Below are 25,930 nucleotides of genomic sequence, written 5' to 3'. Positions count from 1 at the left end.
AAGAATCCAGCCAACCAGGTCTCTACTGATGTTTGCTGAGTCAGAAAATCCCAAACATTTCTCTATCCCATTTTTCTTTTTCTTTTTCTTTTTTCTTTTTGAAGAGGTTTTTGCTATAGGGTGCGTGTGCTCACCAGACAGAGAGACAGAGATAGAAAGCGAGAAATCACCCCCCCAGGGGGGATGGCCATGCCGCAATCCCTTCTCCTCCATTCTCCTCTTGGGATCTTGGGCACGCACACACACGTGCCTGACATTGAGTTTAAGCCACTGGGTCCGGGACTCGAACTGCGGTTGACGACGTGGGAGTCCAGCAACATAACCATTATGCTAACTGCTGGTCCCTCTCTATCCCATTAACTCCTCAAGGCCTACTCTATGCTGATGCATGCTTTTTCTAAAAGGGTCACGGATCCTGGAATCATCCCCTGCAAAAAAAAAAAAAAATTGGCCAGTTTTGTGGCACAGAGGTAATGAGCTGCTCAAGAAATGCTGGATCCATGTGAAAGATTGCAGGTTTGGTTCCCTGGTCGGGCTGTTAACACCAGGTACACATGCCCATGATCCTCGCTAACTTGGCGGAGCGAGGTGGGTGACTACAGCATGACACCTTGCTGAGAGTCCTTGTCTCTCTCATGAAAGAAAGAAATAAACTTTAGAAACAAAAAGTTAAAAAGAAGTCTCTTGTTGCATTAAATAAACTTCAGATAAGTTCCATTAACTTCTCTGGTATCTCTCTCATGTTGGGAGCCAGCTCTGACCTAACCCATACTGGGGAGCAGAGAAGACAGCCTCTGGGCCTCACAGGTCTACATCTTTTAGAGCTCATCTTTTTTTAACTGCCAGGAATGGAATGCAGATTCCTGGTCTACGAAGTCTTAGTAGAGAGTGCTCCTGAGCAGGAATCGGGAAGCCTGGGTCCTGCCTACAACTGTATCTAACTTGCAGATCTCATACAACGACTTGCCAACTCTGGTCCTAAGTTTTCTTATCACCAAAATGAGGTCTCTAAGACATTCTTATTCTGGGGTATCTATTGAAATATCTCATGAAATTAAAAAACATCAAAACCCTTTCTGGCCCAGCTGCAGTGGTGCAGGCAGTGGGATGCCACTGCGTGATACTGGAGCCATATGGAAGGATCCCAGGCTTGAATCCTAAGGCCACCTGGGCCGGCTGGGTGCACCCACAGGCACAACCACTATCCTGGATGGTTGGAGGGAGAGGGGAATTGTAGAATGGCACTGGTATCGAGGTTGCCTGTCTCTTTCTCTCTGATGAAAAAATATAAATAAAATGAACTTTGAAATATATATAACCCCTTTCCGTCAGATTTCCCACGGCAGAGTCTTGCCAGATGTTCCACAGTCACAGTCATGGCCTATAAATAAAAAAGCACACCACCCCTTTGGCTTAGAATCACTAGACTCAAAATTCATTTTCTATAAAGCAATTAACCTATAGAGTCCACCTCTGGTCCCATTATGACCTCAGCTTAGTATTCAATATTCCGTGCAATCTTCCAGGTGGTCCATGTCTCTGGGGTGTTCATTTGTTCCCTCTGCCATGACTCAAAGAGGCAGGCTGGCAGGAGAGCCACATGGCACCTCATGGTTTAGGTGGTGCTCTGTGAGGTCTCAGGTCTTACCAGCCTTCCATATTCCCCAGTGCCCACTGCAACCTGCACACACCCAGTGAAAGGCCTTCCTCTCATCCTAAAATAGACTCAAATAGGTTCTGCTCTCTGGAGGACCCAGCATTGGCACAAGAATTCATTATGTAAATGCAATCTCGGTGCATTTGGTAGAAAAGAAAGCATACAAGAGAGTGAGGAATGGTCAAACCTCCAGATTCTGCTTCATGTCAGAAGAGCTTTAAAGACCTGGTCTCTTCGCCCTTTCTCTGTCCAGCCTAGAGATTGCTGTGGACAGTGAAAGCCCAACAGAGCTCAGGGCATGGGCCCATGCGTACATCGGAGAACCAGGAGCACAGAGCACATCTTTAAGAGCGTGCTAGGAAAATGAGTGGAGACAGGTTCCCTCAATAACCAGAGCTGAGAAATAAACTTAAAATTTGAAGCAAATGAAAAGAGACCAATGAGAGCAGAGGAATTAGGAGTCACAAAGACTGCAGATTAATCGCACTCCAATATCAGCCGTGGTGTGCTGGAGCAGCTTGCACTGGCTCTGAAGAAACACTTCCTAAATTTCTAGGAATTCTGCATGCAGACTGTCAAATATAAGCATTGTTAGAGATGAAATTACATAGCCTTATTGTTAAATCAATTATATTATAAAGAATGTTAATATAGTTAAGTCTTACTACCTGCTGACTATTGGTACATTCCACTTTATCTCAGTTCCTCAAATTCTTACATCTAATATACTTGTAGAGTGGAACTACAATATAACAGTGTGTTGCTGCCCAACTCAATTCCGAGGTCAGTGATGACATGCTGGTAGCCTGAAACTAGCCATGATGGAAATATTTACACCATAGGAATTGGCAAACATTACAAATAGACTCTTTTCCCCTAAAAAGCCTGTTAAATATTTGACACACATAACTGCCTATTAGTCATGTGACCCTGGTGAGTATTTATCTTAACAAAGCTTTAGTTTCTTCTGTAAGATGGCGATAATCAAGAATCACATTAGATGTAAATGTTTGTGTTAGAGAATGCTGGAGAAGTTTAGAAAGAACTTAGTGATTTCATGCTAAGTGAAGTCAGTCAGACTATGAAAGATAATCACTGTATATCCCTGCTCAATATATACTAAATGTCTGCACTCTATGACAGAAAGTGATATAATAGAAGGGAGGACAAGTGTAGACACCAGAGACTGTATAAGAGGAGAAGATAGTAGAGGGTGGGAGGTGCTGGGACAGTGCCCAGGGTCACATTTGGGACAGTCTCACCAACTAAATGGCATTAGCTTTGTCCTAACCTTGTCCTGTCAGGGAAGAAATATTTAGTAGACCTAAGAATGTAAATGTTAGTGAAGAAATACTTAGCAGACTTAAGAATGTAAAGTTTTCTTGTATATGGTAATGTCCTTGATTTGACTGTCATGTACTGTATGCATATTGTGTCCTACAGAGATGTACACTGATAAAATGTAAATAAGAAAACATAAAATAAAAACGAGACCTAGTGTTTATTCCTGGTAGCTCTGAACTTAGAAAAACAAATTGATTATTTTTTTTTAATTTGCCAAAGGACATGTGTGTTCGCCAGAGAGAGGCAGAGAGAGAAAGAGTGAGAAAACTTTTCCCTAATGGAGCACAGTCACACCCAATCATTTCTCCTCCATTTCTCCACCCTGTCAGAACGCATGCGCCCAGTATGTTTTTCAAGCCACCAGGTCCAGAATTCAAGCCACGGTTGATCGTGTGGGATCCTATTCCTTAACACTATGCCACAGAGCTGGTCCATAAATTGATTTTAAGGAGCATTATTTAATAAAACATCACTGGTAGTTGTAATAGTTTAAAAATTAGAATGGGGTTAGCAGGTGGCATGGTGGTTTTAGTGCCAGACTCCCACATGGTTGACCATGGTTCAAGTCCCGGACCTTGTGGCTTGCTTTCTCACTTTCCCTCTCACTCTGTCTGTCTGTCTCTGGTCAAATTAAAAATTAATAATAAAAACAATAAATAAAATTAAATAAAATATATATTTTTTTAAATTAGGGGGACAAAGGAACTAGGCTTAAGAACCACCCTGGAAGTCCTATATACTGCATTAAGCATATAGAAGAAATATATTCCAACATAATGGAACATTCTTACCAAGTAAGACTGGAGTTGAGACATCAGGATTCCAATTTATGTGTTTTTAAAGAATCCTTTCGACTTTTTCTTTCTCTATCTTAAGGCTTTTTGGATTCAGTGACTCAGCTGTTTGTAAGAGATGGGATGAAGGTATGGTAGAAGGATTAAGAGGGATTGAGAAACAGCCCAAAAGAGAGTCAGAAAGCCTGAAGACAGAGATGAACAGGGAAAGGGAGAGACAGAGTGATAGCCTCCACAGATAGCATTTTTCTAATTCCACAGACAGCCTGGCATCTCACGTCTTTTCCAACCTCATCGCTTGGCGGTGTTCAGGCACTTTTACCCATTGTCCCTGTTGACATGGATAGAAAATTGAGCAATTACCCTTAAACTCAGAGCTCTCAGATCATCCAGATTGCTACACTTGCAGAATTAAGTCCCCCATTGCCTCTGGCTAGCAGTGGCTCAACTCAGCTTGTCCTTTAGGAATTAAACACTTTTGGGTTGGCCAGAAAGATTTCTTTCTTTCTTTCTTTCTTTCTTTCTTTCTTTCTTTCTTTCTTTCTTTCTTTCTTTCTTTCTTTCTTTCTTTTTTTTTTTTTTTGAGAGGTTTTCCGTATAGGGCATGTGCACTCACCAGACAGACAGAGAAAGACAGAGAGACAAAAAGAGAGAAATCACCCCCCAGAGGGGATGGTCACGCTGCAATCCCTTCTCCTCTACTCTCCTCTCAGGATCTTGGGCACACATGCACACGTGCCTGGCGTGAGTTTTAAGCCACCGGGTCTGGGACACGAACCGTGGTCGACTACGTGGGAGTCCAGTGGCACAGCCATTACACTAACTGCTGGTTCCCGCAAGAAAGATTTCTTATTCCTAAGATTTTGAGGTATTCAATTCTGTTAAAACTGGACCTCGGGAAGCAAAGCTGTCACCAGTGGGGATGGGACATGCCCAAAAGCTAGGAGCTGCCAGGAAGAGGAAACTGTAATTCCATACACAGTCCTGGGTTAACTGAAAAGGCAATGGTCAAACACAAGAAAGATCGAGTTCTTTTTTTTTTAAACAGTTTATAGGAATTTTCCCCTTTTTGAAGACATATTTTGGAGCTCTAACTTAAATTAAGCTCTAGCAATTTGAAAGCTGGGTTCAGATCTAATTGTGCATTTGGGGATTATTTAAATTTTAATATTGTTCATCTTTTGAAAAAAATCATTCCTTTTCCTTTTAATTAAAAATTATTTCTTTAACTTTATTTATTATCATTATTCTTCATTTTAACCAGAGGGAGAGAAAGAAAGCAAGCTGCTAGGTCTGGACCTCGAACCACAGTCGCCTATGTGTGGCCAGCACTCCGACCACCATGCCACCTGCTGGCCTCAAGATAATTTCTTAAAAAGAAAAAATGTCTGGGACCAGCAGTTAGTGTAAGGGCTATGTCGCTGGACTCCCACATAGTCAACGGCAGTTCGCATCCCGGACCCAGTGGCTTAAACTCACGCTGGGTGCGTGTGCGTGCGTGCCCCAGATCCCAAGAGGAGAATGGAGGAGAAGGGATTGTGGTGTGGCCATCGCTCCTGGGGTGTGATTTCTCTCTTTCTGTCTCTCTCTCTCTCTGACTTTCTCCCTATAGTAAAAAAAACCCCTAAAAAAAAAAAAAAAAAGAAAGAAAAAATGTCTTTTCTCTCATTTGTGTGCCTCTCAATGTTCACCTTTAAATCTTCACATTTAATCTATAGTTTTCTTTCTGAGAGCTTTTGCTCCTAGAACTGGAGAGACACACCAGGTCTGGAAGAGGTTAGAGAAGTGACATCGCTTTGCACTTACTGCCTTTTCTTCTCCACCAGGAGTGGCCCACCACCACCCAACTTCTACTCCCCTTTCCCAGTAACTTCTACTCCTCCTTCAAGTTTAAGTTTAAAAGTCATTTCTTCAGAATGGTCTTCCCTCATCATCCAATCCTCCACTTTATTCTCTTATCACACCCTGTGCTCTTCCTTCAGAGCACTCAGTGGCAACTAGTCCCTACTTAATGTATGACGGTTTAATCCCTAGTTCCCCCTAGACGGTAAGGTATATGAAGGTCAGGGCAATAAATATTCTGTTTACCGGAGTATTCCTGGGGTCCAGGCCCATGTATCACTCTTTTTTTTTTTTTTAAGAGAGGTTTTTGTTATAGGACGTATGCGCTTGCTAAAGAGACCAAGATGGACAGAGAGAAAGTGAGAAATCACCCCATGCAGGGATGGCCATGCTGCAGTTCCTTCTCTTCCATTCTCTCTCGTTTTGGGCACGCACACACATGCCTCGTGTGAGTTTCGAGCTGATGGGTCCATGATTTGAACTGTGGTCAACTGTGTGGGAGTCCAGTGACATAACTACTACGCCATCTACTGGTCACTCACATATCACTTTTTTCTTTTTTGGAGAGGTTTTTGCTATAGGGCGTGTGCACTCTCCAGGACGACAAACAGACAGAGAGACAGAAAGTAAGAAATCACTCCCCAGGGGGGATGGCCACACCACAGTCCCTTCTCCATTCTCCTCTCGGGATCTTGGGCATGCACGCACATGCACCCGGCGTGAATTTAAGCCACTAGGTCTGGGACTCGAACCGTGGTATACCACATAGGAGTCCAGTGACATAGCTATTACGCTAACTGCTGTATCACTTTTAGTAGTATTCAACAAATGATTGTTGAATGAATGAAGAGCTTGCCCAAAGTCACTTGTAGAGATTGAGTTGAATCCTATTTGAGATCTGGTGGTCTTTCTCTAACAACATATAACCCTGCAGAACAAAAGTAGTACAGAGGCTTAAGGTAACTGGAAACTTGATTCTAAGAATGAAAATCAATGATTATGCCACTGAAGGATGGCTATCTTAAATAGGGAAGATCGGTTTCGCTACCCTATAATTTTGGGACCCTGAGGTCAGCCTAGGGCTCCGGCTATTCATCGTTCTCCAGCTATTCTTCTACTTATGAATCTCAACTTCCCTGAGGCACTGTGTCACTTTAGCTATGAGTGATTCTACCTAGAATCAGCAATTAGGTGACTGGCAATCTTCATAACGTCATTAAAAGGAAGTTTATGTGGGAAGGCTGACTCTGTAGTTGAAAATGGAATCAGGGCGTAGCTCTGCAGAACCAGTTTCTCTTCTGTTAACTGTGAATGACTTATTCGTTCTCTATGTAGAGTCTTGTGCCAGGCATCTTTTCTAGCTATCCAAATCCTATCTACCCTTCAAGAGCCAGCGTAAGTTTTTTGTTTCATTTTTTTTTTAAGATTTTTTTCATATGGCACATATGCTCACTGAAGAGAGAGACAGAGAGAGGGAAAGTGAGCGATCACCTCCCTGGGCTAGGGGATGGCCATACCACAGTCCCTTCTCAATTCTCCTCTCAGGATTCTGGGAACACATGCACATGTGCCTAGCGAGTTTTCAAGCTGCAGGATCTGGGACATGAACTGCGCTTGGCCATGTGGAAGTCCAGCACCTTAACTACTATACCACCTGTTGGCCCCTTCCTTTCTTTTCTTTTTTTCTTTTTTTTTTTAAGAGGGTTTTGTTATAGGGTGCATGTGCTCGCCAGAATGATAGACACAGGCAGAGAGACAGAAAGTGAGAAATCACTTACCAGGGGGATGGCCACGCCACAATCCCTTCTCCTCCGTTCTCCTCTTGGCATCGTGGGCACTCACGCACACGTGCCCGACGTGAGTTTAAGCCACCAGGGTCCAGGATTTGAACCGCGGATGACTACATGGGAGTCTAGTGACATAGCTATTACACCAACTGCTGGTCCTGGCCCCTTCCTTCTTTCTGAAGTGCTCTAGGCTCACAGAGATCACTTCCTCTTTTGAACTCGTAGCCGTTAATATACTACATCGCTGATACAGCAACAACCGTTTGCTGCCTTTGCCATGCATTATTTTGCTGTCTCAGCTATTTAGCTCTCATAGTGCTTCTTGTTTTTTATGTTTTGTCTCAACAGAGTTCTGTGTTCTTTTAGACCAGAGCCCCACAAGGTCTGGTGAAGGATTTGCAAATCAGCTCCCAAAGGCCTTACCAACCTACAGCTATATTTTGTTTTGTTTATTTTGTGTTTTTTTTTTCTTTTAAATCTATTGTTTTTTAAATCTATCAAGTATGAATTTGAAAACTTTTAGGCTGTGCCATCTCTTCTCTGGGTTCACCACAGGCCCCACTCTTCTTCACTGTCTTATACTTTTGCTGGCTCACAGTTTATATTATCTGCCTGGCCCCTAGAGATATCTGAGCTCGTAGTCTGGTCACAGTCTTGCAAGCAGTCCCTACCCAACAGATCCCCGGACAATCTCCTATAGTCAGTCACTCTCAGTTCTTCATTCTGAAAAGCACACCTACTCCTCAAAGCTCTTTTCAATGTTTTTCTATTCTCTCCCCTAGGAAGCTGGAGGCACCAATAGGGGAAGGAAATGTCCTAGGGATCAAGAGCCCAATGAGATGAGGCATCTTCTCCAAGGAACAAGAAGCCACATAGATCACGATAAAGCAAGGGTGGCTGAATGGTAAGAACAGAGCGACTTGGCTCCTGAAAGTTTTCTCTGAGACAGTGAGGAAGAAAGGCTGACATTTCTCACTAGACCAGAAGCTCCTGGAGGGCAAGAACTCTCTTATTCATCACTGTCTCCAGCACCTAGAGCAATACAGGCCATGGGAGGCACCGGATGAAAAACCCTTGGTTTGGGACCAACAGATGGTGTAATGGTTATATCACTGGACTCCCACAGAGTTGACTGAAGTTCGAGTCCCAGACCTAGAGGATTGACATGCACACCTGGTGATCCTGAGAGGAGAATGGAGAAGGGATTGAGGCATGCCCACCCCCACCCCCCGGGGGGGTGTGATTTCTCTCTTTTTGTCTCTCTGTTTTTCCAGTGAGTGCACATGCTCTATAGCAAAAATTTCTTAAAGAAAAAAAGAAAATAAAAAACCTTTTGGCTTTCCTCAATGAAGTCTAACCTGTGCTGCTGCTAGTGGAAGACGATCCACCTGACCTTAGGTCCTCATTTTCATCTCTAAGATTCATCTTCTCCTTTGGAATTGCTCACCAATCCACTACCAAGTGTATGTATGTGGGTGTGTGTGTAAATATACTAAAAAATAAAAATAAAAAGATCAGCCCCTTTCCACGTGATAACATTCCCTGTACTGATGACCTCAAAGAACCTGGGTGTGATTTTTTTAAGTGAACCAGTTTTTTTTTTACAGGTGCCCAAAACCTGTGTAACTTCACTGCTAAATGAGCATCTGCGGACGATTCAGAGGAATCATTCATGGAGGCTCCCCACCCACTGGATATTCCAAGTTCAAAGGAGCAGCCTTCACTAGCCAACCAAGTAATTTTCTGAGCAAAGATAATTCTAGAAACTAGTTAAATGTAACATATGATTCCCACAGCATACTGGATTCTAAACATTCACATACAGTGAAATGGACTAAGCAGAGTGTGAAGTGTAACATATGAACTGATTTTCCATTAAAGGACTCAAGCACAACTGCATGGAAAACAGATTTATGCCAAGGAAGAGGCATTCCTTCCATAAGGTAAAGGCAAAGTGCACTCTATGACAAGCAAGGGTTTTATGCTTCACACCTCCAGGGCCAAAAGAAAGGCCAAATTGCAAATTCCACATTCCAAGTTTATGGAGGTGAAAAAATACTAGAGGTATACTCTAAAAATAGGTATCTTTCTTCTTTGCTCCCTTAATGAAATTTTATTAAGCATCCCATCAATCATCCTAGGCATTCTCTATTGCACATCTGGGAGCTGACATTTAATACAACCTGCCCACAGAAGGAGATGCCAGCATATCTGGGCATCTCACCATTCATAACCCAGAGGCTAAGAACAATGGCTCTGGGGTCAACATTTGTATTCAAAAGGTGGTGCTGGCTAGTAAAGACTAGTTGTGTGACCTTGGGCAAGGTTACCTTTCTTTACCTTAGTCTGCTCATCTTTAAAATAGGGATAATGAACAATAAATGCCTACCGACAGGTGAACATACCACAGTGTGTCCGTTCAATGGAATATTATTCAGCAATAAAAATGAACGGGTAACCGCATGAATCTCAAAAATTACACTGAGCGAAAAAAGTCAGGCACAAATGACTACATGTTTATGCTTCTATTCAAGTAAAATTCTAGGAAATGCAATTCTGTTGTGACAAAAAACATCAGTAGTTGCCTGAAGCCAGGGACAGAGAAGGGATGAATTGGAAGAGGAACTTTCAGGGGTGATATAAAGTTTTGTATGTTGATGGCGGCAGTTGTTTCATGGGGTATATACACCTATGGAAATTTAAATTGTGAGGCCAGCCAGTTGGCATAGTAGTTAAGGTAGCTGGATCCCACATGTGTAACTACATGGTTCGAGTCCCAGACCTTGTGGCTCAAAAAGCACACCAGGCACGTGGGCATGAGTGTCCAGAATTCCAAGAGGAATATGGAGGAGGGATTGTGGTGTGGCCATCCTCCCCGGGAGGGGGCTCTCTCATTTTCTCTCTCTCTCTCAGAAACACATGTGCCCTGTGGCAATTTTTTTTTTTTTTAGAAAAGGTAAAGTTCATTTTATAATATTTTATACAAATCTCAATAGATTAAAAAACATTCCTAGAGATTTGTTTCTGAGAATTAAATGAGACAAAATGTAGAACACTCGGCCCAGTAGCTGGCATATGGTCAGTGTAGGCAAGAAATAAGGACGGCAGTGATGCTGGCAGGCACTGAAGTACAAGAGCAGCATAATCTCTTGGGAGTCAGAAAGACCAGAAGTTCTCTTTGAGTCTTGCTATTTTGTACAGTCTCTAAGCTTCAATTTCTTTTTTTAAAAAGAAATTCTCTTTCTTCTGTGAGAGAGTGGGAAATAGAGACAGAATGACTGGCACTCCTTCTACAGGGTCTTCATGCCATGATCCGCTCCCCATCTCAGCCAGTCGAGATCATGGGCATGTGCACATGCACCAGGTATGTAGAGTGAAGTCCCAGGATGAGAACCCAGGACCTTCTTATGTGGGTCCAGTTGCATTACTGCTGTCCTATCACCTGACCGATAGTGTGGCCAGGAGTCACCATCATGGAGCTGCCAGTTTAGCAGTGGCAGAAGCCATCCCATGTATGGGCTGGGGAAAACAGACTTTGAGAAAAGAAATGCGAGCTACTGGCCAGCAGGTGGAGTGGTAGTTAAGGTGCCGGATCCCACATGGCCACCTCCACAGTTTGAGTCCAGGACCCAGTGGCTTGAAAAAATATACTGGGGGGGGGGGGCTGGCAAGTAGCCTAGTGGTTAAGGGCACTGAACTCCCACATTGCTGACCACAGCTCAAGTCCCACACCAGACGGCTTGCTTTCTCACTTTCCTTTTCTCTCTCTCTCTCACTCTGTCCCTCTCTGGTCAAATTAAAATAAGTAAAAGAAAAAAAGCTAAAATAAAATAACTCTCTTAAAAAAATACACATATACTGGGTACATGTGTGTACATACCTGAAATCCCAAGAGGAGAATGAAAGAGAAGGGATTAAAACATGGCCATTCCCCCAAGGAGGGATTTCTCACTATCCCTCACTCTGTCTCTTTTGTCTCTCTGTCTCTTTCCAATGAGCACACTTACCCTGTGGCAAAAACTAAAAAAAAAAAAAAAAGTGAGATATTTTATTTAATAAGGTCATTGGGAATTATTAGTTGGTGGAAAAAATCTAGAAGCTAAAAGGAGTTAGTTTAGGAGTAGCACTAAGAAGATCTAAAAAAAAAAAAAAAAAAAAAAAAGAAATGTATTTGTCAATAAAAGACACAAAAAAGCAGGGAAAAGAGAAGACTCCTGTTCCCTCCTGTTCCTCCCAGCCTTCAGTCCCGGCGTCGGAGGTGCTACAAGGTTGTCAAACTTTAGCATGTCAAATACTCATCTAGGGAACTTATTTAAATCAGTACAGATTTCTGGGCCCATGCTCCAGTTTCTGATTTGTGCATTAACCACCATCCCAGAATATTTAATAAATGTCCTGTTTGACCTCACCCCAAAGTTGTGATCACCAGATAATCGCCCAAGTGTTACACATTTAATTCTCTTTTTATGTACAGTTACATACAAAAATGCTGAAGGCAGCTTTGGGACTCCATTCCCAGCCATGAGAGAGTAGCCAGTATTAGACCTGTTCTCCAGTTGTAAAAAAACAAAAAACTGGAGGGGGTTCCCCAAACTATGACAACACTCTTTTCAAATTTTAGACAACAGGTGGTAGAAGACTTCAATTCCCAAGGGAAAGGAAACAGATGAAGTAAGCCCTATGCCCACCCTGGCTTTCTGTACAGAGAGACTTCCTAGTCTCTGGTATAGCAAAGAGGAACCCTAAAAAGCATAAAGGTTTCACTGACTTGAGGAAAGAGACTGAAGTTTAGGGGAGCTTAGGGACTGGGGAGCTGTGCAGAGGCAGGGCCTGAGAAATCTATAGACCGACTGAATGCTGAGCTGTGCCTTTGCAGGGTACAGCTCTAGAAGGCCAGGCAGAGAATTACAACTGGGAAGGTGTGAGCTGAACAATCCCCAGAGCTTATACAAATTTGGAAGAGGCTTGGCTCCACCAGCCAGGGTAGAGAGACTGTTAATCGACCAAATTAGCTTTAAAACCATTCTCAAAATGATCAAGTTGATCAACGAATTATATTAACTTCCTACCAAAACAAATATTTATCAATCTTTAAAGGAAAACAAGACCTAGAAACTCAATATAACATTCACAATGTGTAGTATCTAATAATAAAAACTGCTAACCATGTGAAGAGACTGAAAAATAGGACTTTTTGTTTGTTTGCTACCAGGGTGCGTGAGCTTCCTAGAGAGAGAGAGAGGGAAAAGTGAGAAAGCAACCTCCTAAGGAGGTGGCTATGCTGCAATCCCTTCTCCATTCTCCCCTCAGGATTTTGGACATGCACACGTGTGCAGTCAGTTTCTTAAGCCACCAGGTCCAGGACTTGAACAACTCAGTCGGCCAAATGGGATTCAGCCGCCTTAACCACCATGCCACCAGCTGGCCCAGAAAAATACAATTTGCAACCAGAAAAAAAATAATCAAAAGAAACAGATCTAGAAAAGATGAGATGCTAGAATTAGAAGCAAAAGAATTTGAAAGCAGCTACTATAAATGATAAAGGAAAACATAAACAGAACAAGGAGAAAAGTAGAAGATAACTTCAAAAAGAAACAAGTTGAGCTTCTAAAGCTGAAAAACACAGTATCTGAAATAGCCAATTCACCAGATGGGCTTAACAGCAGACTGGCCATTGTATTAACAGAAGGAAAGACCAATTGCATAGCAATAGAAACGTCCCAAATAGAAGCACTGAGGAAAAAAAGAGACGAAACAACAAAACCATCAGGTCTCAGAGACCTCCGTGGACATACATATCTGCAAATGGAAATGCCGAGGGAGTGAGAAGGAAGAAGTGTCTTGAAAGAAACAATGGTTAATTTTTTCTGCATTTGAAGAAAACTCACTCAAGCTCAAGAAGTTTAAATAGAATACACACACACACACACACAAACTCACACCTAGGTACATCATAATCACACTGCTGAAAATAACTGGTAAAGAAAAGATACATTAAAAGCAGCTGGGGTAGGGGGCGGAGATACATTACACACCAGAGAACAAAGACAAGAATGACTACCTACTTCTTATCAGAAACAATGCAGGCTAGGGATAATCAGGTTAAGGCACTGGACTACCACATTGCTGCCTGTGGTTCGAGTCCTGGACCTGGCAGCTTGAAAATCACACCGGGTATATATGCATGCTTGCCGATAATCCCGAGACGAAAATGGAAGAGAAGGAATTAAGACACAGCCATTCCCCTGGAGGGAGTGATATCTCACTTTTCCTCTCACGATATCTCTTTGTCTCTCTCTCTGGAGAGCACATGTGCTCTATGTCAAAAACCTTTAAAAAAAAATGAGAAAGAAACAATGCAGGCCAAAAGGCAATGAAATAAATATTTAAAGAACTTAAGAAAATGAATTGTCAACTTTGAATTCTGTATCTGGTAAAAAAGTATAGACATTTTTAGACAGACAAGGCAAAGGAAATTTTTGCCAGAGGACTTGCTCTACAAAGACTAATAAATAAAGTCCTTTAGGCTGAAGGAAACTGATACCAGAGAGAAAGCAGGATCTACACAAAGGAATATGAAGGGTGAAAACAGTAAGTATGTGGGTTAAAAATAAAGGGCTTTAGTAATTTACATATAAATAGAAACACCCCTTCAGTAGGTTTCTTTTTAAAGATATACACCAACGTCATCTTTCTTTTGAGTTGAACATAGGCTTCCACTGTGCCATGGCTGGTAACCTTTTCAGTCCTCATTTATATACTCAGACATTAACTAACTATTACCCATCATGCCCTGGAGATGCAAAGATAAATAAGGTCATCAAGGAAAAGCAAACCAACCAAGAGGTAATGCATGATATATCCTAACTACTCATACCCTGGCTCTAGTCACTGAGTAGCTCTGTGACATTGGACAACTAACTTGACCTCTCTGAGCCTCAGTTTCTGCAACTATAAAATGGGGATAATAACAGTATTATCTCTTAGGGTTGTGGTGAGAAGAAGTGCTTTAATGTATGTAATAATAATACCTAATAAATATTAGCTATTGTTATGACAGTGAAGGATTGCAGAGGAGGTTGTGGGAGTAGAGAGAGAGAGAAAGTCTGAGTCAGAGAGGAAGTGGCATGGGAAGAGAAAACATTTTGCAGCTGAGTTCTGAGGGATAAGCAGGTTACTGAGTACAGAAAGAGGAAAAGCCACTGAGAGGCAGCAGCCCTGAGCAATGCACCGCAATGTGTGTGTCAGTGTGATGAGACCGCCGCGAGCATCTTCAGAAAGCTGCCGCCAACGGTGCCTTAGCTGCAGCCCAAGAACTGCTCCGGGGTTTCTGGGGCCTCTCTGAATGCCCTTTTGACTTCTTCCAAGGGCATCTTACCTCCCCCGTCATCTGATCCATCCAGGCTCTGCTGTCTGAGGCGATGACTGCTCCCCAAAAGAAAAGAAAGAAAGAAAGAAAAAGAACAGAAAATGAGTTTCAGATGCAGAAAAGAACAGTCCCAATTTTTATTGTATCAATTTTTTTCCTCCTACATGAAAATGTCCCTGTACCCACCTTTCTCTGTTAATGTGGTAAAAATCCAATTAGGCACAGGGTCTGTGGCGTATGGGTGCACAGCTTATAGTATGCTGCTGAACAGGACAGCAACAGACACGAATGCTTCTCCCATCCCCAGAGGTGTGCAACGGATTAGCCCTGCCTGTACTGTAACCTTTACCTGGAAATCTTCCCTCCTGTTTATTTTATTTTTCATTTCTTATTCTTTATTCATGATAGACAGCTTACATGACAGAGACAGAGAGAAGCACCCTCGGGTCTGGTCATGCCATGGTGCCTCCTTCCAGTCCTGCAGCCTGTCAGACTTTGAACACAGGGGCGATGCTTCACGCTGAGCAGGCAGGGGACTTGAACTGCAGCTGCCATGTGGGATTTGGCTTCTCTTGAGCAGTGTATTATTGCTGCACCAAGAGCCAGTCTAACACCTATCTCTCCTTCTTCCCTCCCTCCACACCTTCCTCCCTCCTTCTTTTGGAGGCTCACCTCAGAAAGCTGATACTGCTTCTGCCCACCCAGATCAATAAAGAAAAGGCATGGGTCAGCATCCTGAAGCCGGGAGCTTAATTCCAAAATCACGTGGTGGCAGATAGGACTTGGGCCTCGATAACGGAGTTCAGAGCCTCGGGTAAGGAAGTGCATTAACCTAACCTTTAGTTCTGCATGCATAATTCCAGCCTCAGACCACAGCCAGATTCATGCTTAGTTTTTAACGTGTATTCAGCGTAGACTGAACAGATGACCACCCAGATTGCTATTGACAAAGGTCACCATAGATACCATAAAAATACAGGAAACATACTCTTCTATTTCTTCAGAAGCCTTCTTTCCTAACCTGAAAAAAAAAAAAAGATAAGGGTTAAAAAAACCACGAAGACTCATGCTTTGATATAGTGTCTTGGGAAAAAGATTCCAAAAGTGTACATCCTAAGCACTTTGTCGGTTCCTCTTCGTATACCAAGCCCTGTTAGCAGCAGGAGAGAATTGCAGACACTGTAGTACCTTACAGTCTTATTTCAGAGTAACCCTGAATTAAATGATTAAGTTTAAGGGCAGGTTGAGCAAGAAGTTTAATGCCTAAATGGAGGGGCCAGTAGGTCGGCATGGTAGTTAAGACACTGGATTCCCACATGGCCAACCATGGTTCAAGTCCCAGATGCAGAAACTTGAAAATCATGCCGTGTGTGTGTGTGTGTGTGTGTGTGTGTGTGTGTGTGCCCAATCCTAAGAGGAGAATGAGTCAGCCCTGCCTTTACAGCCGTCTTTATCTGGAAATCACTCCTTCCTTCCCCCCCCCAAATTTCTTCTTCTTTATTCATGATAGAAAGCATGAACGAGAGAAAGAAAGAGTGAGGCACCCTCGGGTCTGGTCATGCCATGGTGCCTCCTTCCAGCCCTCTACCCCTGCGAGGTGATTCTCACTGTCTCTCTGTTTCTCTCCACGTGCCCTATGGCAAAACACTGGAGGGAGGGGACAGGGGAGAACTCAAATGGACATAGAGGACGTGGTGCCCTCCTTTCTTTCAACAATTAACTGACCAATTAACAGAGACCTTTTTAAAAAGAATTATTTTATTGAACTTCATTTTAATTCGACCAGAGAGAGAACTGCAGTCCCTTGGGAGTCCAGCGCCCTTAATCACACTACCTGCAGGCCCCACAGAGCACTTTCTTAGGGCTGAGGCCCTGGGCTTTATCTGGCACAGCTGGGTGCATGCATAGCTTCCCAGGAACAAAAAGAGATGCACTGGCCAGGCGGTTCAGGCTACAGGTTCAAGAACTGCTACTTAAAAAAAAAAAAATTTTAAGAGGTTTTCCCTGCGTGCGCTAACCAGGCAGAGAGAGAGAGACAGAGAGACAGAGAGACAGAAAGCGAGAAATCACCCCCCAGGGGGGTATGGCCACACCACAATCCCTTCTCCTCCATTCTCCTCTCGGGATCTTGGGCACGCACGCACACATGCCCGGCGTGAGTTTTAAGCCACCGGGTCCGGGACATGAACCATGGTCGACTACGTGGGAGTCCAGTGACATAGCCATTACACTAACTGCTGGTCCCTACTTTTAAATTTTTTAAAAAAATGTTAAGGGCTGACAGGGGGCCTGGTGGTCAGGGGTGCTGGACTCCCACATGGCTGACCTGGCGGGCTTGCTTTCTAGTTTTCCCTCTCTTCCTCTCTCTCTCTCTTGCTCTCGCTCTGTCCCTCTCTGGTCAAATTAAAATAAATAGATAAATAAAGTTAAATAAAATAATTCTTTAAAAAATTTTTTTTAAAAAATGGGTGATGGTAGGGAGGGGAAAAAAGCAGCAAAATCATTTAGTGAACACAAAAATGGAAAGTTATCTCATTATTTTTTACTTTTTTTTTTTTTGGAGAGGTTTTTTGCTATAGGGCGCATGTGCTTGCCAGACAGACAGAGACAGAGAGATAGAAAGCAAGAAATCACCCCCCAGGGGGGATAGCCATGCCGCAATCCCTTCTCCTCCATTCTCCTCTCGGGATCTTGGGCATGCACGCACACGCACCCGGCGTGAGTTTTAAGCCAGCGGGTCCAGGACGCGAACAGCAGTCGACTACATGGGAGTCCAGCGACATAGCCATTACACTAACTGCTGGTCCCGAAAGTTATCTCATTATGATAATGTATATGGTAGTATCTTTGATTGCACTGATACACAATGTATTCATGATGGGAAAATTCATTTTGTATTCTATAAAGATGTACAGTGATTAAATGCAAAATAAATAAATAACCATCAAAATGTCAAAAAATGTAATATGCAATGTTAACTAGTAAACTTGTAATAATTGCATGGGTAAACTGTACTTTTGATATTTAAAAATAAAAAATTTTTAGAGACCAGCAGGTGGTGTGGTGGGTGGTTAAGGGCATTAGACTTCCAACTGCAGTTCGAGTCCTGGACCTGGCAGCGTGCTTTCTCACTCTCTCTCTCTCTGTCCCTCGTTAGTCAAATTAAAATGAATGAATGAATAAATAAATAAATAAATAACTTTTATGGAGTTTGCACAAGAAATTTTTTTTTTTTTTTTTTTTTTGCTTGCAAGATGTGTATGCTCACTAGAAAGGGAGACAGAGAGAGGCAGGTAGAAGGAGGAGGAAGTACTCCCTAACAGTGTGTGGTCACACTACAATCCTTTCTCTTCCATTTCCTTTCTGTTGGGTTTTGAGGCACACGTGCGTTCATGCGCATACACACATACATACACACACACACACACACACACACACACACTCTCAGAGGCATGCCTGGCATGTCTACGCAGTTGGCCGTATGGGAGTCAGCTCCCTTAACCACTAGACCACACGGTTGGCCCCAGGCTCAGGAACTGTTCTGTGTCCTCCACATGCAGAGCCAGGAGACTCTGTGAGTGACGTTGGGTGAGATGTGCCCCGGAAGACATTCCATGAGAACAGGAGGCCTGGCTGACACACATGCATATAAGGAAGGCCTGGGCCTCCCACTTTGGTGTGCAGTGTGTGCAGACCATCTGGGAGGCCTGTAAGATATGCAGATTACTGGGCCTGGAGGTGAGAGATTCCTGCATCAGCTGGTCTGGGGTTGGGGATATCCAGGAATATGCATTTTACACCCATCTCCAACTCGTTCTAATCTAAAGAGGGCGCTATGGACACAGGGAGAAGCACTGATCCAAAGCCTCTGTGTAAGATTGGCGAAACAATGAGGATGGCTAAATTTGGGTGCTAGGTATATGGTGATTACATTTCTGCATGTCTGAACATTTCCAAAATTATAGAGTTATTTTGTTTTTGTTTTTAATTTGCTATAGGGTGCACTCACCCGAGAGAGACAGAGGGAGAAGGACAGAGGGAAAGTGAGAAAACATCCCCATGGGGGGTGGCCATGCTGTAATCCCTTCTCCAAGTAGGATCCAGCCACCTTAAATACCACACCACTGGACGGCCTGAGGTATTTTTTGTTTGTTAATTTTAAAATTACTATTATTTGTTTTACTGAGATAGTTTTGCTATAGAGCACATGCATTTGCTGGAGAGACAGAGAGAAACAGAGAGACAGAAAGCAAGAAATCACCTCCCAGGGAAATGGCCATGCTGCAATCCCTTCTCTTCCATTCTCTTCTTGGGATTTTGGGCACTCACACCTGGCGTGAGTTTCAAGCAGCTGGGCCTGGGACTCGAACCATAATTGACTATGTGGGAGTCCAGCGACATAACCATCATGCCATCTGCTGGCCCTTTAATGATTTTTTAAAGTAAGAAATCTAGCACTATGATGAGCAGGGTCAGAGGGAGACGGCAATGCCATAAAGGCCTGGAGACAGGATGCATGAGACGGAAGGACCTTGACAGTATGGGCCCCCAAGCCTTGCCAGTAAGGCAAGGAGCATAGGCGCCAAGCAGCGATCCTTCAAGAGGCAAAGTATAATCCTAAATTAACTTGTTGTCAATTTAAAAAATAAAAACAAATAAAGCCCAAGTTTAAACAGATTGCTTTCTATAACATTTATACTGGTTTTAGTTACTCGGTCAGCCATGGTTTGACTACAGTACAGTAAGATAATTTGAGAGAAAGTGACCCTATCACTCATATAACTTTTATTACAACAGAGTTGTTACAACGGTTCTATTTTAGTATTAGTTACTGTTAAATTCTTACTGTGCCTAATTTATAAATTAGGCCTTATCACAGGTATGTACACACAGGAAAAAAATACAATACAGAAAGGGTTCAGTAGTACCTGTAACCACTAGGGGTCTTGGAAAATATCTCCCATAGAAAAGAAGGGACAACTGTACATGAACTGCATTTTTTTTTTAAAGGTTTTTGACATAGGGCGCATGGGCTTGCTGGAGAGAGGGAGAGAGAGAGAGAGAGAGAGAGAGAGAGAAAGAGACAGTGAGAGGGAAAGTGAGAAATCACGCCCAAGGGGGGGTGGCCACACTACAGTCTCTTCTCTTCCATTCTCCTCAGATTTTGGGCATGCGTGTGTACGCACCAGGCATGATTTTCAAGCTGCTAGGTCTAGGACTAGCAGTGGCCACGTGGGAATCCAGCACCTTAACCACTAGGCCACCTGCTGGCCCCATCAACTGTAACATTAAAAAAAAGGAAGAAGGATGAATGGAGTCAGGAAGGAGAAGAGAATGGGTAGACAGAGTTGGAAGAATAGGGTGTAATCACTCTGGAGGATCTCCCAGGCTACAGCTGTTGACTCTTAAGAGTGGAGTGAGGAGACTGAGCCTAGGAGTAGCAGAGCAGGTGGGACAGAAGGGAGTGGACAAAGACCACAGGCAAACGGCAACAGGAGGCCCAGGGCATCACCACCTGGTGTTGCCGGATGACACAGGTGTCAATGTCTGTTCTAAGTCAAAGGAGTATGAAATGATGAGTCCGAAATGACTCAATGGCTGCCAAAGCCACCTCCTGTTTGCATGGGAGGACAGAGGGCTCTTTCTCCAGTTCATGCCATTCCCTAGGACCCTACTTCTCATTGTCCTCACGAAGTTAAGCCCTACACACCCACTGTCCGAATGACTTCACTAATATATCACCAGGGGTAGAGATGCTTGGATGGAAACAGGGATGAAGGAGGCCAGGGAGACTGGGTCAGGCCTTGTCCTGCACATAGGAGGCACGCTCATCTGATTACCCTCCTGGGTGATGACCAAATCCTTCCCCTCCTAAGCAATGTGCATGGCAAAAGCAGAGGTGATTTTGTCTGAAGGACGCAATCAGGAGAATGCTAATCTTTGGGGGGAGGCTGGTTAATTGCTATTTATCCACTCAACATCCAAAACCAGGAGGAGTTTAATATTCAACTTAATTGCTGCTGAGGCCCCATCCTGCTCTCTCTCACTCTAGGGGGAGCCCACGGACTTTCCCCCACTCATTTCTCCCCACAGAGGAAGGAGAAAGATGGAAATGGAGTCCTCGAGGATAGGTGGCAGGGATGCCCTCAGGTGGTGTGTTCTCAATCTCTCTCTCTCTCTCTGACAGAAAGAGCAGGGCAGGTGCTGGGGTGGCCTCTAGGAGGCAGAAAGCCTGGTAGGATGGAGCACTGTGGGCGGGTGTGGTCTAGACCACACTGTGTGTTTATTTTTTGTATATTAGTATGAATCCATTGCCAACACAGAAAGATTAGGTACAAAAATCCAAATGTCTGGCTTTAAATAAGAAGTCTGCCAACACTGGTCCTGCGTTAGATGAGCCGGAGTTCTGCATGGCTCTAGTGCTCCCGGGCATGGGGGGGTGGGAGCGGGCAGCTCTAGGTCTCAGGCACTGAAGCTGCAGTGCTGGTTTTCTTACAGGGGTGAGGGTCCATGAAGGACTTCCTACAGCTAGACAGTTATGAAGAATGAGAGGGCATGAGCCAGATGGTGGTTCAGAGGTAAAATGCAACTCTGTGAGGCAATCACACATGGGAAGAAACCTCCCTGAGTATGCCACATTTGCCCATTACCTGGGGCTGGTTGAGGCTGGGGTGGGTTGCAGCGTTAAGATCCTATTGGAGGGACCAGCAGTTAGCGTAACAGCTATGTCGATGGACTCTCATATAGTCGACTGCAGTTCGCGTCCCGGACCCAGTGGCTTAAAATTCACGCCGGGTATATGTGCGTGCGTGCCCAAGATCCTGAGAGGAAAATGGAGGAGAAGGGATTGCGGTGTGGCCATCCCCTCTGGGGGGTGATTTCTCGGTTTCTGTCTCTCTGTCTCTGTCTGTCTGGTGAGCGCACACTCCCTATAGCAAAAAAAAAACCCCTCAAAAAAAAAAAAAAAAAAGGATCCTATTGGAGGGCCAGCAGGTGGTGTGGTGGTTAAGGCACTGAACTCTCACATGGTTCAAGTCCTAAACCTGATGGCTTCCTTTCTCTCTCTCTCTCTCTCTCTCTGCCTCTGGTGAGCACACATGCCCTATAGCAAATTTAAAAATAATATTGGGGCCAGTAGTTGGCATCATGGTTAAAGGTTCTAGACTCCCACATGGCTGACTGCAGTTTGAGTCCACCACCTGGCAACTTGCTTTCTCACTTTCCCTCTCTCTTACTCTCTCTCTGGTCAAATTAAAAAAAAAAAAAAAAGATAAATAAATAATTTTTTAAAAAGAAATCATAACAAATAAAATTAAATAAATAGTTTTTTTAAGACCCCATTGGAGGGAACCAGCAGTTACCGTAATGGCTATGACGTTGGACTCACACGTAGTCGACCGTGGTTTGCGTCCTGGACCCAGTGGCTTAAAACTCATACCGGGCGCGTGTGCATGCGTGCCCAAGATCCCGAGAGGAGAATGGAGGAGAAAAGACTGCGGTGTGGCCATCCCCTCCCGGGGGGGGGTGTGTGTGTGATTTCTTGCTTTCTAAGTCTCTGTCTTTCTGGTGTGCATACCTACAGCGAAAAACCTCTCAAAAAGAAAAAAAAAAGACCCCATTGGAGCTGTTTTCGCACTGTCTCTCACTTGCATAAGATATAAATAAATGAACTTTTATTTAAAAGTGAGAATACAAAAGGAAGAATAAGTGAAAAGCATGTTTTAGGAGAACTGGATGAGAGAATTTCCTTATGGAATTGTGGAATTGTGAATATGCAAATAATTCACATATATATCTCAGGACCACATATGCAAGGTGAATAACAGGCTACTTGTCTTTGCAGGGTAGTAAGAGTGTCCTATCGGTGTAAGATGTTCTTTCTTTTTTTTTGGAGAGGTTTTTGCTATAGGGCATGTGCGCTCGCCAGACAGACAGAGACAGAGAGACAGAAAGCGAGAAATCACCCCCTAGGGGGCATGGCCACACCGCAATCCCTTCTCCTCCATTCTCCTCTCGGGATCTTGGGCACACATGCACACGTGCCTGGCGCGAGTTTAAGCCACCGGGTCCGGGACGTGAACCGCGGTCAACTACATAGGAGTCCAGCAACATAGCCATTACGCTAACTGCTGGTCCCAGATGTTCTTGCTTTCATGTTGGATAAATTATCTTTACAAGACAAATAATGTATAGTGATTGAATGTATATAAAAAATAAGAATTAAAAAAAGATTGTCTTACTATTAGGTCAACAGGAAAGTCATGACGTATTTTTGCATAGGAAAACACATCATGACTTTCCTGACAACCCAATAGCATTTTATGATCACTGTCAGGTTCACGAACCCCCCAACAGCTCCTTCTGGGGAAAGAGGCCTGTGGGCAGTGAACGTAGAACAGACGAGTGGCCCAGGGCCCTGCTGACTGCAGCTCTGCAGACAGCAGGCCTCTTCGATGGCCTGGTCACCGTAGAAACTGGTAAGAAGTGTGTCTGTGAGGACGAGATGACCCACTGCCCACGGTTCTTTCCTTAGTCTCTGTCCTCGCGGTTTGTAGAAAAGGCAGGACTCTAACTCTAAACCCTATTCTCGCTATCTACCCTGGTGGGCTGTGATAGAACTCTGTATTTTAAGTTGTTCATTTCCCTGTTTGTCTTTAACCTGTTACCAATAATTTAAAAATACATTCTACATTGTGACGGGGTATGGCTTACATCACACTTATCCTTACTGTTTATAGTACCCTCTTCTTTCCCTTTTTTTAAAAAAAGTAACTGCCACAAGGCATATGCACTTACCAGAGAGAGGAGAGGGAGAAAGCACCTCTCAGTGGGGCATGGTCATGCTACAATCCCTTCTCCTCCTCTTCTCCATCCTGTTGGGATTTTCAGCATGCACACACACGCATGTACCTGACATGCTTTTCAAGCTGTCGGGACTGGGATTCAAACCACGGTCAGTCATAACCAGTGGGCTGCAAAGCCTACCATGCCCCTTCTTTTTTATAGTAAGCTATTTGAATCAAAAAGGAAAGAGAAAGGGAAAGAAGATTAGAGAAAGCTGAAGTTGATCTCCTAAAGTGATGTCATGATAGACCAACGGGTTATGACCTGGAGCTCCTTGTCCTTGAACTGGGCTCTGTGTCATTGCACTAGCATGAAATGCCGATGGAGACCAGGCTGGCAAAAGAAGCCTGTGAAACCGTTATTTATTTATTTACTTCTTCCATGAGTGGGAGAGAGAAAGAGAAAAACAAAGAGACGGCACGCCCAACAGGATCTTGCACCATGGCCCAACCCTTGCCTCAGCCTGCCCTAGATCACTGGCACACATATGCCTCAGGAGGTTTGAACCTAGAACCTTCCCGTACGTGCCAGCCTCTCAGTGTCATGTTTTATTGCTAAGTCACTGTCTGGCCCCTTAAAGTGGGAATTTACTTTGCAATAAATAAAATCTCAGCTCTCTCACTTGAGCTCCAGAACAGAGGTAAAGCAGGTTTCGGTAACACCATTTTATACACCAGGCACCTGGGCACTGTGGTTGGGTGCTTCACCCAAATCACGGAGCTAGTTAGTGATGAGGTTGCTGCTGGATTTCCTGTCTCTCGACTCTCATGCTAGATTCCAAATACACAGGCCCAAAGCCTGTGCAGAAGCAGGTACCGGCTGATTTTCCAAACTCCTAGGGCAGCGGCATCTGTTTGAACCTACTGTGCAGAGAATCTGCTCTTAACTTGCCCTACTTACGGAAGCACTATTGGTAGATGGTAGAGACAGAGAATTGAAAGGCAGAGAGAATCCTCTAAACTGGCCCAGTTTGGGGGCAGTTTTGGCCTAGTTTTGGGGGTACAGGCAGTGGTGAAATGAATGAACTGTAGTGCCGGAAGCCACATGGCCAACTGCAGGTTCCGATCTTGAGTTGACCTGAAAACATGCCAAGTGCACACACCCAAGATCCTGATGAGCTGGAGGGCTGGGAGAAGGGACTGAGGAGTAAGGAGACCCTGTCCTGGGAGCCACTTTCCCTCTCTCTGTGCATGCACTCCCTCTCTCACGAGTAAAAATAAACTTAAAAAAAAAAAAGGTAGTTCTCCACTAGTAATGCACAACAGAATCTCATCCAGGAAGCTTTTTCAAACTGCATGTGCCAGCCTATCCCTGGGTCTGAAGTAGTCATTTCTAGAAACAGGACTTAGTCGCATATATGAGAATCGCTGCGCTAGACCTTATGTCAGATAGTAGGCAGAACACTCCAGTTGCTAGGCAGCAAAGCTGAGACCTATCTGTCTTCTCCTTCTGAGTTGCTGGTGTTCTTATAACAGAAGTGTTAATGAACATGGACTTGACCTAAAGGCTGAGGGGAGGGAGAAATAGCAAGGGACCTGAATGGTCCGTGGAGTGAAGCCTCTGCTCCCGAGTGATCCTGGGTTAGCTACCTTGAAATCCCTGTGTCTGTAAAAACTTAGCAGGTGCTCTCCACCATGGTAGGCCCGGAAGCAACTCAGATCTGATTAGAGATGCTTGCTCAATATTCAAAATGTAAAACACAGAGGTTGCTGAACCAGCACTTTGAAAAGTTAATTAAATGCCAGATTTCTTTTTAAGAGCTACTCCATCACTTGCTGATTGCTTTAGCCACTTTGCAGAGTAAGTTTTAACTCTGGACACGAGAGTAAATATCCTCCCTCACCTCCCACTGTGTGGAGATGGGTGACAGGATAAGGACAGTGATGAGATGGGTGCTAAGATAAGGACACATAGGCTTCCTCCTTCAGAGACCAGTGTGCCTGACCTGGCCAAAGACTTGGCAAAGGAGAACTCATGGTCATCCCTGTGTGGCTCTTTTCAAGCTGCCAAAAACTGTCATAGAGCTGCCATGTTCATCAAACATCAGCCTCTCAGGTAGGACTTAAGTCTAAGGGTTGTCTTACTAGTGTGACTTTCATTTAAAGCCCAGTCCTTCGGCTCAGCGCTCAACCTGTCCCCTCCTGGTTTTCATTCCAGTTTCTCTCTGACCTATTCTTGATTTTCCTCCTTGGTTTGATGCATATATGCTCATTCTCAGAGGCAAGCCCACTGCCAGGCCCTAGCCCGCCATTCCTTTATGCTATCCCCCCCCCCCCCCCCCCACACTCCCCCA

General features: G+C 44.1%; 1 protein-coding gene across 3 annotated transcripts in view; it reads right to left on the bottom strand.

Moving 5' to 3' along the window:
- Positions 1–25,930, bottom strand: part of IFT43 (intraflagellar transport 43) — a 103,865-nt gene that overhangs the window by 15,421 nt on the left and 62,514 nt on the right. For all 3 annotated transcript variants that reach the window (XM_006157056.2, XM_014591080.2, XM_014591079.2), the window contains 2 exons: positions 15,782–15,814; positions 14,803–14,849 (listed from right to left, as the gene is read on the bottom strand). In XM_006157056.2, coding sequence (XP_006157118.1) covers positions 14,803–14,849; positions 15,782–15,814 — 80 coding nt within the window. The remainder of the gene's footprint in view (positions 1–14,802; positions 14,850–15,781; positions 15,815–25,930) is intronic.

Source organism: Tupaia chinensis, unplaced genomic scaffold (genome assembly GCF_000334495.1).
Source record: "Tupaia chinensis unplaced genomic scaffold, TupChi_1.0 Scaffold000528_1, whole genome shotgun sequence".
In the NCBI taxonomy this organism is placed as follows: domain Eukaryota; kingdom Metazoa; phylum Chordata; class Mammalia; order Scandentia; family Tupaiidae; genus Tupaia; species Tupaia belangeri.
The sequence above is the reverse complement of the archived record's forward strand: the minus strand, read 5'-3'. Positions and strand labels throughout refer to the sequence as shown.